The following is a 16,625-nucleotide window of genomic DNA, read 5'->3' as shown; positions in this document are numbered from 1 at the left end:
ATAACTCCGATAAAAATGGAAGTTTCGACGAAAATTACGCAAAATTTTGACTGCTCGAAGGGGAATTTTACTGCACAGGAACTATATTTATGACGGAAATGAGGAAAATCTTAAGACTTAAAGTAGCGACAATTATAAGTAACGCAAGGGCTATATTCGTAACGCAAAGGCTATGGGCCACAATACAATGAGGACTAGTTAAGCAACCAGAAAAGATAATCTACAACCTAAAACGTCAACACTACTATCGATCAGTTTTATCGGCGAACAGTTCTCTGAAATACATAGAAAATTAGATTTTAATATGTTAAAGCTACAAAACTTGATATCATAGTAGAAAAATTCAGATACTGGACAGAAAAGTCTTTTTTTTGGAGAAAATAAAGTACAGATGATTGAGATGAAACACAGAATTCGAGAAGTCTGTCACCTTTGTATTGGAGGAACTAGATTAACTCCATTAACCACACTGATGAATTTCCTAAACTTACCAGATCCTTAGACAAGCAGAAAAATAAGATGCCCCAATATTGAAAGGCACAAATCTAGCGTTTTTGTAAAATTAGGAACTGTTTAAACCTCTTAGAATTTGCCTTAAGGTGCAGTGTCCACGAGTATCGTCAACGTTCTCAGGTGTGTGAACAGTGCAATATTCCCCGTAATATGCTCGACTTTCTACAATAAGATTAAAAAAAACAAAAAAAAACAAGGTTTCATGATTTACAGTACGAACATTTATTATCTGCTGTAGGAAAAGTATGTGTAAATGATACTAAATGTAGGCCTATATATTATATTATTACTTATATTTTAAATTGCAGTGTGTCACCTTCTCCCGACTAAGTTGGTGTCGTTAAAGATATTTTGGTTTAAGTTTAACCGATTGGACTTCTAACACCACGAGCAAGATAGACCTATTTTCTATATTTCCCGATGGGGACGATCTGGGTTTTAACGCACACTTTCATAACCAAGTGCAAGGCCCGTCTCTTGTAAATGATTTAGATACGAACATTAAGTTTTCTTTGTACTGTATGTATGTATACTGCGAAGTATACATAAATACAAGCCTATTGGTATGTTTTATTGGTGGAATGCTACTTTTAATACAACATTTCGTTTTGGCACGTATATATGTATTTTAAACAAACGTTGTCAAATAATGCCACAAAATACATTGTACATAGCATATATACATAAGGAAAATTAGAAGGTAGTGAATGCACTGACCCAATATCTAATCCATTGAGTCAATACTATATAGTAAATATTCGATATGGATAATATGAAGTAATTGTAATATTTATATAATTGTCAGTTGACAGAAGTCTCCTAACCATCGCTGGCTTCGTTGTAAAAGGCCAGAATTTCTGCCAAATCGGAGTCGGATTCACTGGTTTCACTGTGTACGCTGCTGTGTTCATTCAGCGGTGTCAAAACCATCTCATCGTTGGTCATTACCTCCTAAAGAAACAAAATAACAATAGAAAAAATTGATAAATAAAAGAAAAGAATATAATCAGCCAGTAAAAGACAGAATTCAAATATGTTACACCAGCAGGGCATCTTGTGTTCTACAGTGAACATTTGTAAGCTATGAATTCTGTGTCCGTCACGAACAATTTCGCTGACATTTCGCTGTTTTGCATATGCACAATGTAAATATACTTAAATAGGTCGAGGTTTATCTCATTTGCCATTCATTTCGCCAATTTATTTTGTTTTGAGCTGCATAAAAGCAAAAAGAAAAAGTTCAAGCGACCCTTTACCTGAGCAATGCTCAAAATGGGAGAAGTGACCAAGTCGTCTGGAAAGTCATTTACATAATAGTCGAATAGCCAACTGCAGCAAATAAATAAATAAAAAGAAAAGAATTGAATAAAAAAATACAATAAAACGAAAAATAAGATTAACAAATTAAATTTTCAAAATAAGCAAGAAATAATTGATGCGTATTAGAAAGTTTGGCTCATGATAAAGAAGCTTTCATAAATATTGGAGTAAAAAACATAATGATTCTTACTCATGATATAAGATATCATCCATATTGTCTAGTCTTTGGTCCAAGTCACTGAAACAAAATAAGGGAAAACGCATTTAGATATTTACATAGTGTATTGAAAACTGTCGACAATACTTTAAAAAATGACTAAATATGAACATTATTCACATTTATATCAAACAGAACGATGCTTAAACTGGTTTTAAAACATGTAAAGTATTTCACAGTTATAAACCAATATTCAAAAATATTAATTTACAAAATCAGATAACTCATAGTCACAATAACGTATTACACACCAAACTAGACTGTCAATAAGGTCCCTGAAGACATAATCTGTATCTGTGTAGATGATGGTTCCATGCAAGATTTTCCGAGTGGCTTCACGCTTGCTGGGAACTTCAATCCACAGAGGGTGTCTGAATAGACATTGAGATGTAATATTCTGATAGACATGGCATACAAAATGCTCCCTTTCTATAATTATGCAATTTTTTTTAAAATAAAAACCTGTATATTTGGTCTAGTAGTCTTTCAAAAAATTTGATAAGGACACCGATATGGCTATCAGTTTCTAATTCATGCTAACCACGTACATGTAAGTCCCTTTCTTACCTGCCTTCGAGTAACTCAAACAACATGACACCAAGAGCATAGAAATCTACTTTCCAGGAGGCGGAGGTGCCAGTCAGGACTTCAGGGGTCAGATTTTTAAGGAGGGTGAAGTTCACTAATCCCGGTCCCCAAATACTTTCCCCATCCTCGGTCAATGGGTGAGCCGACCCCAGATCACACTGAAAAATATAAATATTCGTAAATGAATGGAAAAGAGAAGAGAATAACAGAAATACATTACGTTGAAGTTAAAGAAAACTTAAAAACAAGTTCTGTTAGTCATAATACTCATTTCATGTGCTGTACTACGGACGTAAAAATCCAGTTAGATCGAAAAGCGAATTATTATCTAAAATATTATCTAATATCGATAAGAGAGAAGATTAAAGTTTATTTAGCCAATCAAATAGATAACAAAGATAATAGATAACAAGAGATAACAAAAATAAAATAAATATAAAATGATATCTAGCATTTTTATTCAGAATCAGACGTTTTTCGAGCAAAAATGTCGCCAGCGAACATCTCACCAATTTGGGGATCCCTTGCTGACTGATCAAGACATTGTTATCCTTGATGTCGCAGTGTGCCATGTGCAGTTGGTGTAAATGGTCAATTGCCTTACAGACGCACGTGGCAATAAATTGCACCATCCGGAGAGGAACTGCGTCGCTAAAAATGAATAAAAGCAACTGTATCAGAACTTGCTCTTGTCGAAATAAAGGAAAATGCATTAAATCTAGGGATAATGCCATTAAAAAAAGAGGGGATGGGAGAATATGAAAGAAATCTGGGCATTTAGAAAAAGAAAAATAACTTACAAATTTCTTTCGCAGTATTCTTTTAGGGCCTCCAGGTCCATTGGACATATTTCCGAAATTAAGACCGTTAGCTCTGGTCTGACATCAAAAGAGTGGACAAGCCTGGAACCAAATGATTTCACAAATTAAAACTTTTTTCTTCGATTCATTTCACGCCTGCGGACTCTCTGCCTCAACTGACACTCTTTCTTTCTTTGTGATTTAATTTTAAAAGCTCGTACCAACTGTTAATCATCCTCCGTCAAATTGCATCAAACATCTGAAGATATGAATCAATATTTAAAAGGTATATTTGACAAAGGTAACAACCGTGTGAACTAATTAAAAATTCAAAATCAATTGTTATTGGTTTACAAATATATACAGCAGTTCAAATACCCCAAAACAAAGTCGCTGTGCGCTAGCTTCATAACGATCACTTCTTCTCGGATATGGTAACCGTATTCCATGCATTTTGGCACTTTCATAGCCAGGTTGTTTCTAAGCTAAATATAGAATATTTCGAATGTTAAGTAGGATATACTTGCTTAAATCCATACTTTGCGCTTTAGTATCTTATATAGCAAGATAATTTTAAATCCCATTTATCAGCAAGGTATACCTTAAATAACGAAAATTTTTAAACTAGGGTCTATAAACTAATTTTCGATCTCTCAATTTTTATTCTTTTATTGTGATATATATATACATGTATATATATCAGCTTGCATCACCATCACAATAGTTAACATCATAATACCTTGTACACTGTGCCGAACCCTCCTCGTCCTAAGATCGGAAGCAGCGTGTCTTCCTGTTGGAAAAGTCCTCGGACCTAGATATGAATTAAAAGATATTCAATCATTAAACATACTTCTGAAATTTGGAACTATTTTAGTTTCCTTCCGTTTATCCTTAAGGTTGAAAACTATATCACATTGCATGGGCGGATCCAGGATTATTTGCACGGGGGGTCTGCGGATGCGAAGCCGATCCTCTCCCCCATCCCCTCCCTTGGCGTGGGGTTCGGGGCCCGCTGAAGGGCCCGGAAAATTTTGGGTATTTTAGAGGGCGAACTATGATTCAGCTAGCCAAATTTCTAATTTGAAGAGGGGACCTTTGGTGTGATTATTTTAGAAATCGAAGGGGGGGGGGGGGGGGGGTCAGGACACCTCTGACTCCCCCCTGAATCCGCCACAGACATTGCATGTAAATCAGTTCCACTTTGCAATTATGCAAATATAATTTTGCTTAGCAAAAAGCTGACAAAAAGAGAACATAAGATTTTTACAAAGTTTCATACAAAACCGAGTGGGTGACTCTCCCTTTTTACTCATTAAAAAAAAAAACAACAACTCACCTCGTATTCTAGTTCAAATGTTTCTCTGTGAAAAATATAGTTGTAGATGTTTTTCATGCCTAAAAAGGCCATATGTGACGTAATTATCATTTTTGCTTTGTTTTAGTAAAACAAAAATCTCTGCATTTTTTCGCCTGTGCTGCAGTATGTCTGCGATAACTTTTGCGTTACTACGCAACGACGGCACGGCTCAGTGACGTCACAATTTGTTTTACCTTAAAGGGATTTTCTTCACGTGATTCACCAATGCACGTATTCTGTTATTGGAAAAATATAGAGACCGATTTTCAACTGTTATATTAGACGTGAGCAGCATAAGATAACTAACGGGATAGATATGAACAAAATTTAAAACTAAAATATATGCTTTAGAATTCTGTTTAACAATGCACCGAGAAAAGAGCTACAAATGGCTCTCCTCTCAAAAATAAAAAATAAACTATAGTTTAAAACTATATAATAAAGAGGATTCATGGGAAGCCTGCCTCTTCTTGTGACCGTTTCTTTGTCTATACTATGTAGATTTTGGTCAATGTTCAGAAAAATCAACTCATCCTTGTTTGCGGCTGGGTGCGCATTCCCGAAGGAATATTTCAATAAATTCGGGATATCGTTCTTCAGACTGGTATCATTACACATTACACATTAAATGCACAAATAAGGATATAGAAATTTATATATATAGTATTAGATTAAAATTGTAATTTTTAATTATGATAATAATTTTCATTATAATTATAAAAGTTATGATTAAAATTATAAAATAGCCTATGATGCATTGAGATTAGTAACTTTTATGGTATTTTACTATTGTCCCAACTGGAGAGGCATTGCTGAATATTCCTATAAAACGTGACAGGGAAAGAAATTTAATGAGGACTGCAGATCAGTATATCGTTATGAGACCAGTTTTTACTATTAGACCCTCATCTGCAGAATTACCGAGATGATCTGAAATATTAGACCCGGATGAAATGCAAGAACTACGTACATCAGATGATCGCAGAGCTCTCTTTTCTGTTCATTTATTCAAAAGTATTACTATCATAAAACATGATCTGTGACACATCGCTGGAGGAAACGGTTGAACCGCATTTCTAAACCAAACGCATTTTGAAACCAAAGAAAATGTGAGTGTGCATTTGAACCTCAGCGCATTTTTCAATAATTTTTAAACGGTTTGAACACTATGGAGAAATAGAACTGGGGTAAAGATTTGAATTGGTTACTATTTCATTGACGCGTCCAAATGCATTTAGTTGCACAATGCGGTTCTCGTTTTGTCTTGAATATTTTTTTGTCTTTTCTTTGCAATAAAGCGAGTCTCAAATATTCTGTATCAGAAACAATCTAGGACGAGGTCATGCCTGCAGATAAAGCAAGGTCATGCAAATGGCACGGCGGCAGCAGCCTGTTTGACGACGACAAGTGAACTCTAGGTATCTTGGCTGTATCTTGTCTTTCCTATACTGTTCAATGTACTGGAAACAGTAAATCTATACTGTTTTGACAGTGACGTGCGCTCAACGTAGAATAAATAACAGAATGAATGTTTCTACAATTCTGTTTTGTTGAGTTTTGGTTTAAATCAGTGATGATGTGAAGTTAAGCTGGCATGGCTGTAATTTGATTATTTTGGCTTTCCAGTGATATATCATCTGTCTTGATCAGTGCAGTCATCTTGCAGGTGGCGCAGCACAAAACAATTTCAATTAGGTAAACGTTTATATTGCACTTGCAGGAAGATATTCAAATTTCTTTCTTTCTTTCTTTCTTTCTTTTTTGCTGGACCTCATTATGATTATTAAAATAATTTTTTTCTTATAAGGACCAATCATTCTTTTGTCTCAGATTGTCTCTTTTTTCTGTGCTTGATATTAAAGCCCAAAAACGTGCTGCATTTTAATGATGACAATAATTATATAATTTTGTAGCTCCTAAACTGCTTCTTTAATACCTTGGACCATCATACAAGAAATAAATCTCTCTTTAAACCAGTTGCTCCTTTGTGTATAATCTGATGTACTTCAAGTTCAACTTAATTCATCCTCATTTTTATTCAAATTTGCTTTTTGGAAGGTTGAAAGAGAGCTGATTACACCTTTTCTTACATTTCCTGGCCTTAGGCTAGACTCCCATTAAGACCACACAACCTGGATTTTTTTTACTTGTAAATGTAACTTAGCAAGTGATTAGTGATGGGTTCAAATGGTTATTCTTCCATTGACCTATTTGATAAAACAAGAAAAAATCTAAATGATGACACATTTTCCATTTCAGTAATCACCACTCTTATGTTAGATTGATCCAAATATTCCCTAAAAAAATTTTTTTTGCAGTAATGAAGAAGCACCTAATCATCAATGCTGATGACTTTGGTTACTGTGAGGAGAGGAACAAAGGCATTGTTCAATGTTACAAGGCAGGGGCTGTTACAAGTACGACCTTAATGGTCAGTGGTCAAGCTGCCCAACAAGCTGCTGAACTTATTTCTGAATATAACATATCTGTGGGTAGGTGTAAATTGAGATAAAGTATTATAGGTTTATTGATGTAAAACCACAAAAGAGATTTTAAAAAGTTCAGATTTATTTATTTTTAATATAATAATAACTTTATTTCAAAATTGTAACCCATGGGGTGAAAGTGGTACATAAATATGAATAATGGATGTGACGCTCTCGCCTCCCTGGGGAGGATACAGTCCAGCCACCGTATCAGGCACTCAAAGTTAACACATGAACAATTTTTAAATAAATGTCATATAAGCCACTTCTAAAAAATGGTCTAGAATATAGGTATATATAGTTTCGGACCATGAAAGATTTTTCATGGGTCCTAGATAGGACCAAACAAAAAACATGGCATCATTCTTATAAACTTATAACTTCAGTCATTTTACACCAACCATTGGTTTAATTTTGTTACAGTGTTAATATTTAACTTTTTGCAGGTTTGCACTTCAACATAACTGAGGGGCAGCCAGTTTGCCAGTCACTTCAGACCAGTGGCTGCACATTCACAGATGCAAATGGTTGGAAATTAGGAATGATAGGCTTCAGAGAAGCTTTACATTCACAGAAAGTGGATATGAAAGAGGTCTGTGCCTTTCATTCATTTTGTTTAAATGATTTCTTATTAACTGAAAGAATATTATTATGGTTATAGCTTTTGATCCTCGGTTATGTACTCATATCTATCTCACTCACACACACACACACACACACACACACACACACACATACATATATCTTTTATCACATTTAATACAGATTTCCAATTAATGTTATACATTCGGCATTTAAATATGGTATGCTGGTAATGCATGCCATGCCAAAGCAAGCTCATAACTGCAGCAGAGTAGAAGTTATGTGTTCCATATGATGTTAAAAAAGATGAATTGTTACAATTAAAATCTAATTTGAAATAGTGTAATATACTTATAATCTAATTTGAATCTTTTGATCGCAGGTTAAGTTAGAATTGGAAAGTCAGCTCCAGAAGTTCCAGTCTTTGTGTGGTCATCTTCCACATCATGTAGATGGACATCAGCATGTCCACACCTTGGATGGTAGGTAGCCTTTAGAACTTGCTGTCAGTAGCAGGGTTTACACAAGTGTGACTTTGGGAGGGTGTGTGTCCTTAGCTGCATTCAGATTCATATCATGTACTAACACACCTCCTCCAGCAGCTAGGGGGTAATTTACTATCGTTTGCTGATTAAGCTAATTAAGCTGATTGCACTTTAGCAAGATTCCCCGCAGAGTTAGACCCAGCTAGCAGTATGTGTGAATCTGAATGGACCACTTGTCACACTTTCTGAAAATTGACATACTCTTAGTTAAGTGACTCCGTATATGACTTCAGAAGAATAATATTTTGTCTATTCCATAATTAACCCCAAATAAAAATCTGGTGAAAATCCAGTGAACTTAATGCCTAATTTTACTGAAAGTTTTTTTTTTTTAATATGGGTCTCGCATAAAACCAGAAGATATTTTTAATGAGACCAAATGAAATGCTTTTTTCTTCAGAGTCTGTTTTTTTTTTTTTTTTTTTTTAATATCTGTGTTGAATGCTTGGCAAATATATAACTGTTTGATCCATATTATTCAGGAGTAAGGGAGGTGTTTGCTGAAGTCCTATCTAGTCACAACATTTCCTGCACTAGACTTCCAGTGGAGGATGTCAATGTACCCTGGCTTAACAGTGACTGGAAACAATTCTTTACTTCAGTTGTGAACAGTGCAGTTGAAGCCAAGGATTTATTTTATCAAAATGGAATAAGGTGAAGATACTCACATGAAACATAGTTCTTAGAATGAGAGTAAGGCCAGAGACCTAAACATTTTCAGTGGCTCTTTGGTCAAATTTAGTTCTCTTTGCACAGCAACAGTAGATATTAGACTAGGGGGATTTTTAGTCTGATAATTTACAAAAGAAATTCCCCTCTTATGGTCCACTCTTCTTTCAATTCAAGATCTTGATTTTTTTTCATTATACACTAAAGTTGTTGGTTTCACTTTTTTAGTTCAACTGATCATTTCCTTGGCATGACCACCATGGGCAGTGATATGGACAGTGAAATGACAGAGGAAAGAATCCAGAGTGCTCTAAAGGCAATTTTTTCACCTGATAACACAATAAACAAGGATAAGTCTTCCGTGTCATGTGAACTGATGGTCCACCCTGGATATCCAAATTGTGACCTCCAAGGTGGCTGTGGGCAAGGACCAGACGGCTTTGCTAAGTCAGCAGACAGATTGCATGAAGTTCAAGTTCTTACAAGTTCAGCCATGCAACAGTTCTATAAAGAGCAAGGTATAAAACTTATCTCATTTAAAGATTTGTAAGAAAAGGGCATGAAGTTCAAGAAACTATGATAATATTTTTGAATGAATTTTATGGGGTTCAAAAACTCATTTTGATTTGAGGTCCATTTAATGGTATTCAAAGGAAACTATTATAGTATGCCAAAAATACATGGGACGAGTGTTGGTCATTTCTCTGCTGTTATTAAATGATTGTAGTCTTTAAATCAATTCAACTCTTAAATAACAGAATAACCATATATGCACAAAAAGATCTTTTTCATTTTAAAGATTTTTTTGAAATTTTATTTTGAAAATGCTTTCAGCATTCGTCACTGATATTATAATGACAATTGTCTTCAATTTCAGTTACTTGATGTGTTAAAAAATGTTTCAAATTCACTTAAAATGGGATACTTAAAATTACATGAAAATCAGTAGTGACATTATCTGTGCTCAGTGCTAGAAATTTCTGCATTCCAAATGAACTTTAAAAAATGCACAATGGTGTTTCATCACTTCTTTCTTAAAACTTGTGTTATTCTTAGTATTTATGCATATTAGGATATGAGCCTAATGAGATCTGCGAAATATGCTTCCATGAAATGTACATTCAAAGAATGACCATCAATATTTGTTTAAAAAATATTGTAGACATATTACTGCTGAATAAATTGTAAAACAAACGTTTTTCTTGCAGCATTCAAAGTTCAGTTTGACAACTTTCTCAACCAAACCATTCCAGTGCTGCCACTGCCAATATCTGCATTAATATCACAATATGGTCATTTAGGTGTGGGTCATCTCGTTTCACAATATCACTTGTAGTCATAAGTGATCTTGAACTTTCCTTCTGACTCATCAGATTTTTTCCAATATATTTCTTACATTTATAGTATTATGTAAACCAAAACCCTGCAGACAGTTTGCCCTCAGGTGGGTCAATTTTTCCATTCTTTATGCATTTTTGCAGAAACTGTTCAAGTCTTGTTACAGGGCCTCCAGAGCCAGGAAGTGTCACTTGTTTCACCTTTGGTAGATATTCTGTACACAACAAGTGTAGCAGTTTAAAGAACTGTTTACTGTAAGCCTCGGCTAAAGCACTACCGGCAACTACCAGGAAATTGAGCAGTAAAGTTGCTGTGATATCAGGACGTGGGTCCAAGTTTAGGACATTACACAACCACTCCCACCCTTTCTCTACCCCATGTGGGTGTGGTTGTTGTTCACCCCTGGGTGGCGGAGACACTATCATAGCTGCATACAGTCTCATGTATCCTGTCATACGCCTGAGAAACTTGTCCTGTTTTTCACACTGTCCATTTTCCACAGCATAACCAAGTGACCTGAAAGCCCATAAAAAATACCATTGAGCACATAATTATGATATGTTTCAAAATATTCAGATATCACTATAAATATAGACCTGACTGACATTTAAAGATTGTTTATAAATTTAAGCTTATACCCTACTTTGGTAACAACTTAAAGGGACAAAAACTCTTCGTATAATATCTTTATTTCACAATAAAAACATTGTGAACAACTCATAGAAATATAATATATTCTGTTTTACCACAAAAACAGCAGTTATAGCTATTATTCTGAGATCTGAGCTTGTCTTCAGATCACGTGACTTCCATTGATGGCTATACTCTGTTATAATCTCTTAAGAGATTTTAACAAAAAACCAAACTTTTTAGAAAAAAAAGGGACTAACTTTGAATGTAAAAATGGATTCATTAACCATTGGTAAGTATGGGAAAATTGTTGTTTACTCCAGGAAAATTCATTTTTTGGCCAGAACGAAGAGTTATTATCCCTTTAATTGGGAGGTCTTCAGTACACAAATTAAGTAAAGAATAAACTACAAACAATCTATTAATTGATTCAGATATAAAATGAAAAACTCAACATTTAAAAATAGTCTGTAAAACTATGCAATTAATATAAGACTTTTGTATATTTTTAAAAACATAAAAATTACTTGTAATAATCTTCTGTGGATTGCCCCTTCTCCTTGGGTCTATAATATGGCACTAGATAGGGACAAGCTATGTGAAAATGTGCCAATAATAAATCTCCAAAGTCTGGATACATGCACCATACTCCAACTGCAACCATAGCAATAGGGAAGGCAGATTCAAAGTTGGATGAAACCTGCTCATCCCCTTGTTTCTGAAAATGGGGAAAATTATCTTTTAGAAGTAAAAAAAATTGAGACTGGTGTAATGCAAATATCAAATTCTTTTTAGAAGAATAGGTTGTTTTTTATGGACCACCCTGTACATAGGACAAGCCAAGCTGCAAAGAGAAAGAAAAACACAAACGGTACAGTTGTCACCATACAATCTTTCACGTCTAACTTAACAATCTTTACACAGTTTTTAAAAAGACTCGGTGTGCACTGAGGCAGTAGGATGTCTGCAGACCTCTGAATTTTGCAGATTCATACAGATCATCCATAACAAGAAATCTTTATTGGGATCTTTTAACTTACCAGTATTTTTTTAGCTAGAAGGTCTTTACAAAAGTTTATGCCAGCTGGGTGTTCAGCAGCTTTGACCATTTTATTGGACACCTCTACTGGCTGGCCTGCGAGAAGAGAGCACAATTTCTCCAATTTATCCCTCAAGTGAGCACCATTGACTTTTGAGATGGCATTGACAGGGAGATTGACAGCCTTTTGGAGGTCAAATTTAAATTTCTTTAGCTGAAGAAAAATTGTGTAGAAAATATGAATAAAAGCAGGTACAGAAAAACAAATTTGGCCTTTAGAAAAAAAAAAAATAAATAAATAAACACACCCACATGGAAACATTTGGTGTAAAACAATGTGTAATTTTGACCAACATTTTACTGATTTAACAGATAAGTTATGTAGGGTTATCATCTTTTTGAAGTAAACTAGCCAATCAGCTGAACAAAATGAGCATTATACTTACTCTGGGATCTTGACCTGTCAGTGCTTCATATGACTTTTCTACGTTCTTCTGATTTTCCTGCAGTTTTACAAATGCCTCGTAGGCCTTTACAGGGGCACAAAGAGTTTCGCCAGCAGCTGAGAAGCCAATTAAAAAAACAGTCTATGTTTAACAAACTTCACAATCTGAATCCAAACATTTTGTACTGCTTATGTTACTTATTTATGTTCTGAACTACCATTCATTCAAATTATACCTTCTTACAGTGTATGGCCTTCTTCAATCTTCATGCATTTTCAATATTTTTTACACAAACAGATCGAAAGTAAACACTTGGTAATTTTACCTGTTGGTTGTGTTGTTAATGCTGCTGATATTTTATTTGCTGCAGAAATTGTTGTTGATGATGCTGTAGATAAAACTGCTGATGCAGGTGCAGTTGTTTGAGCTGATGTTGATGCAGATGTTGGAGTTGATGCGGCTGTGGTTACTGCAGTTGATTGTGCCTGGCCCTTTTTATTTGCTTCGTCTGAAAAAAAAAATAATAATAAAATTTCAAGTCAATATTTTCAATAGTGTGTAATCTGTCCTTTGCTTTTAAAAGCTTAAAAAACTTCCCCAAATTCCTTCAACCAATTCAATTTAATTTTCCAATGAACTCACAAATATAACTACAAAATATGTGACCATCCACTGCAAATTCAAACAAGAAAGTTTTAAAGTTACAGATATTATCAGGATGAGAAAGGAAAACAAACGTGCAGAAATGTACTACTAACCAACAGATGTCAGCACCAGGTCCAGTATATTTGATGCCTGAGACAAAAATTCATTGGTGGTTTTCAGGTGGTCATCTGTAGCCTCAGTCTGCTGGGCCTGTAATGTGCATCAGCAAAATTAGATTCTGCTTTTAACCCATGGGAGTACTGACACAATATAATCTATATAATATCTAATCAAGATAATATAGGGATTAACTGAACAGAACCGTTCCATTACGATCCAAACATTAAAAAAAAAATATACATTTGGTGACTGATACCTGGATGATTCTAGGTAAATTTACAGTTAGCACCAAGACTACAAGCCACCACATTATTAACAAAAATTAGAAAAGGATGTATATGACCTACCTGCTGCACTATGGCCTCCATCCGACTACAGATTTGTGTCATCAGTTCAACGCTCTTTGGGACATTAGCGGGAAGCAACTGTTTATAATTACAGCTATTGAACAGTTGGTCAATTTTCTGCTTTGTTGTCTTAGCCTCAGCTGCAGTCTGAATTATTACTGCCAGGCGCTTTTTGATTTCTTGTTGCCTAACATTAAAGAAAATTCTTAAATATAAATAAATAACAATTCAGAATGACGTTGTGGTAAATCTTAGACTAAAGATTTCTTGTTACCTATAATAACATTAGATATGCAATCATAATTCAATAATATTACAAACAACCAAGTGGAAAAACATTATATTTGGGAACCCAACTGTTAGATTTTCTGATTTTATAAACAAAAAGAGACATGATAATTGGCAGAGGTATGAAGAATTTTAATCCTTAAAACTGGGTATACACAAGAATTACCTTTTCTTTTCTTCTTCCTCCAACTGTTTTCTTCTTACCTCAGCTTCCTGCATCTTGGCATGCAACATCTGAAATATTATATTCCATTTCATTATAAATTAATTACAAACCTAGATTCTGACTTCTCAGTTAATGCAAACAACAGTTACAGTTGTCATTTATGCATAAAATACTATTATACTAGATCATGCGAAAAAAAAAAATCATTACGTATGTTAAACATTGCATTTTTTCTCATTTAATAAAAATAAAAACGAAGTTACAGAAGTTATCAAATGAACAATAATTTAAATTTCTCAGCTATAATACATCCTTTGAAATCAATTCAGTAACATAACATAACCTGTGATCTTACCTTAGCATGTCTCTTGTGGTGTTCTTTTAAGACCTGATGCCTTTGTTGAACCTCCTGTGTTCTGAAATAAAAATAATGAAAATTATGAAAAAGATGAATAATTTTCTTTTTTTTCATTAAGACCACAAATCTTGGATTCTGTCTCAATAAACTCTCAATATGTCTGATGACCTTACCTAACATCTGCTGCCATGAGGATCTGTTCCAAATTTTTCTTGTTTTCAATGTCTTGTTTAAAATGAAGATCATATAAATTTTTCTCTGCCTCTATTTGAATCAGTTGTTGCTCTTTTTCCAGTTGTTGTCTTTTCAGTCTGATTGCTGCCTGTAAGAGGAGAGTAAAAAAGTAGACATCTCCTTTGAAAATTACAATACTCTGGAAAACAAGAGATGGGTACGCAGGCCGGTGGAACGGACCGGACGGGACTAAAACCATGTGTACCGCCAGCGCCTATGTGGTGGTACAATAAAAAAAGACATGCATCAAGCACCACAGGACCTATTGAGATATTTCACTTCACTGTCTACTTACGATGTACAACAATTTAACTGAGCTATTATTAATTTCACTAAAAAATCTTTAAAAAGCATGATTCTTCTCCCCTATTGTACAAAATTTCTTTTGTTACCTCGACTTTCTGTCTTGACTGCCTTTCATATTCAATGATTGCCAGTGCTGACTGGTGTGCCTTTGGTAACACTATCTCAGATATTGGTGACAAGGTTTCAGAACTTTCTACTGAAGATAATGGAGATGATGGCAACTTTCTAGGGCTTTTGTTTTTGAGAGCCACATCTGACTTGCTGGAATAATTGAATAAAGAGAAACAATATATACAGATAGGGTAAAAGCTGAAAAGCTGTGCTTAAAAGTACTGGTTCATTTTACTTTGAATCTTTGTTCAGATTTTTAATATTCTTTTTTATCATTATTATTTCGTCAATTTAACTGTTTATTTTACAGTAGACTTAGATTTTACTTGCTTACCACTTAAACAATGCTTACATCTGCAGTTTAGATCAAAGATAAAAAATTAATGAAGAGCACCTTCATAGCAAATGATATTAATTTGTGTAAAAACATTTGAAATACGTTTATACCTGTAAAAAATAAGATCATTAACAGCTGATCGCACTTATTTAGAAAATACCTGTTACTGATTCTTGAAGCACTGCAGGAAGGGGAGGAAGAGGAGGTATTTCTAAAAGTTTGCCGTGGTGACCTTCCTTTAGATGAACCTTCCTGACAGGAATCTTCAAGGCGTAGAGCTCCTGGAGGTGATCCTCTCATAGGTGACCCAGTCTTTGGTGATAATCCCTGTGGAGATTTTACACAAGTTACAGGGGGTGGTGATGTGCATTCTTCTAGCATAGACTGAAATAAATTAAAGTTTCTTGCATACATGAAAATGAAAAGCAAGTTTCATATAGTCTTAAGCAAATATTTTGTACATTTGACCTGTTCATCTCAATGCTGAAAATTATAATTGGAGTGAAAAAAAGCTATGAAAATAAAATGTTTCTGCAGTGTGGAATTTAACATTCAGCAGTCAGGACATTTGGAGTTTATAACACCCCCAATACAAATTGAATATTTTACATTCATGATTCACAACAACGGTATAGCTTGCTTATATTTAAAAAATTTTCGGCCAGAACTTATGGACTAATATAAATGTAGAGCATATCAGGAAGTTTCATGCTACCTAGAGGGATGTACAGTTAAAAACAGGAACCCTGGAGGCCGATTAGATAATGGGTAAGCTAATGTGATTTTACTACTAATACGACAGTAGCACTAAGACTCAAGCAATTAATTCTGACCGTTTTACTTATGCTGATTATATTATCGATTACCTTGATTCCTTTCACTTTGTGCCAGTCTTTGTCATATTTAAGTTTCCCTTTGCTAGATTGTCGTAGAGACTCGAGAAGAACTGGGGACTCGGGCATTTTTGTCTTGTTAAAATCAAGCTATTGCCTACGGAAAAACAATCAATCCTCTTGCCTCAATATTCGACTCATAAATCTTTGGGTTTCAGTCATTTTAAATGTTTACGCCTCACATTTCCCGTTTTATGGACAGCGCCATTTTCTTTTTATTCTCAAAACTTTTTAGAGAAATATTTCAAATGTACATTAACAGATATCCATTATTTTATGTGACGTTT

General features: G+C 34.5%; 3 protein-coding genes across 6 annotated transcripts; 1 reads left to right on the top strand and 2 right to left on the bottom strand.

Moving 5' to 3' along the window:
* Positions 1-2,019: 2,019 nt before the first annotated feature.
* On the bottom strand, positions 2,020-4,834 carry LOC106153970 (rhodopsin kinase GRK1-like). The gene is made up of 8 exons (XM_087001926.1): positions 4,778-4,834; positions 4,178-4,252; positions 3,817-3,923; positions 3,439-3,540; positions 3,148-3,289; positions 2,618-2,796; positions 2,302-2,421; positions 2,020-2,071 (listed from the first exon to the last, which is right to left on the bottom strand). Exons 1-8 carry the CDS (start codon positions 4,832-4,834, stop codon positions 2,020-2,022), a joined length of 834 nt encoding a protein of 277 aa, XP_086858052.1.
* A 941-nt stretch (positions 4,835-5,775) lies between these two features.
* Positions 5,776-10,274, top strand: LOC106154010 (carbohydrate deacetylase). 4 transcript variants are annotated; one of them, XM_013528212.2, is made up of 8 exons: positions 5,781-5,907; positions 6,097-6,216; positions 6,425-6,493; positions 7,117-7,290; positions 7,731-7,876; positions 8,249-8,348; positions 8,894-9,065; positions 9,309-10,274. In XM_013528212.2, the coding sequence occupies exons 4-8, from the start codon at positions 7,119-7,121 to the stop codon at positions 9,628-9,630; spliced, it is 912 nt and encodes a 303-aa protein (XP_013383666.2). In that variant the 5' UTR covers positions 5,781-5,907; positions 6,097-6,216; positions 6,425-6,493; positions 7,117-7,118; the 3' UTR covers positions 9,631-10,274. The 4 variants fall into 4 exon arrangements, with proteins under 4 accessions (XP_086875581.1, XP_086875575.1, XP_013383666.2 ...); XM_087019449.1 differs by lacking the exon at positions 6,425-6,493 and having other exon boundaries at positions 5,780-5,907; XM_087019455.1 differs by lacking the exons at positions 6,097-6,216; positions 6,425-6,493 and having other exon boundaries at positions 5,776-5,907.
* LOC106154009 (mRNA export factor GLE1) lies at positions 9,865-16,569 on the bottom strand. The gene is made up of 13 exons (XM_013528211.2): positions 16,312-16,569; positions 15,606-15,829; positions 15,084-15,258; positions 14,631-14,779; positions 14,455-14,515; positions 14,100-14,167; positions 13,646-13,832; positions 13,292-13,388; positions 12,859-13,041; positions 12,534-12,649; positions 12,089-12,301; positions 11,576-11,766; positions 9,865-10,934 (listed from the first exon to the last, which is right to left on the bottom strand). Exons 1-13 carry the CDS (start codon positions 16,405-16,407, stop codon positions 10,487-10,489), a joined length of 2,208 nt encoding a protein of 735 aa, XP_013383665.2. The 5' UTR covers positions 16,408-16,569; the 3' UTR covers positions 9,865-10,486.
* Positions 16,570-16,625: the final 56 nt, after the last annotated feature.

The sequence above is a fragment of the Lingula anatina genome, chromosome 1 (genome assembly GCF_051362555.1).
Source record: "Lingula anatina isolate TDL-2025a chromosome 1, LinAna3.0, whole genome shotgun sequence".
NCBI classification, from domain to species: domain Eukaryota; kingdom Metazoa; phylum Brachiopoda; class Lingulata; order Lingulida; family Lingulidae; genus Lingula; species Lingula anatina.
Note: the sequence above shows the minus strand (reverse complement) of the source record. Positions and strands in the feature narration are given on the sequence as shown.

What these genes read in the sequence shown, in the direction of transcription:
- LOC106153970 (XM_087001926.1), bottom strand. Translation starts at nt 4,834, where the DNA reads ATGAAAAACATCTACAACTATATTTTTCACAGAGAAACATTTGAACTA. An exon ending in GGTTCGGCACAGTGTACAAG is followed by an intron (nt 3,924 to 4,177) that starts GTATTATGATGT and finishes TTCTATATTTAG; the next exon opens with CTTAGAAACAACCTGGCTAT. An exon ending in AGCAAGGGATCCCCAAATTG is followed by an intron (nt 2,797 to 3,147) that starts GTGAGATGTTCG and finishes TATATTTTTCAG; the next exon opens with TGTGATCTGGGGTCGGCTCA.
- LOC106154010 (XM_087019455.1), top strand. Translation starts at nt 7,119, where the DNA reads ATGAAGAAGCACCTAATCATCAATGCTGATGACTTTGGTTACTGTGAG. An exon ending in TGAATATAACATATCTGTGG is followed by an intron (nt 7,291 to 7,730) that starts GTAGGTGTAAAT and finishes AACTTTTTGCAG; the next exon opens with GTTTGCACTTCAACATAACT. An exon ending in GCATGTCCACACCTTGGATG is followed by an intron (nt 8,349 to 8,893) that starts GTAGGTAGCCTT and finishes CATATTATTCAG; the next exon opens with GAGTAAGGGAGGTGTTTGCT.
- LOC106154009 (XM_013528211.2), bottom strand. Translation starts at nt 16,407, where the DNA reads ATGCCCGAGTCCCCAGTTCTTCTCGAGTCTCTACGACAATCTAGCAAA. An exon ending in ATTAACAACACAACCAACAG is followed by an intron (nt 12,650 to 12,858) that starts GTAAAATTACCA and finishes TTGGCTTCTCAG; the next exon opens with CTGCTGGCGAAACTCTTTGT. An exon ending in TCCACAGAAGATTATTACAA is followed by an intron (nt 10,935 to 11,575) that starts GTAATTTTTATG and finishes ATGGGCTTTCAG; the next exon opens with GTCACTTGGTTATGCTGTGG.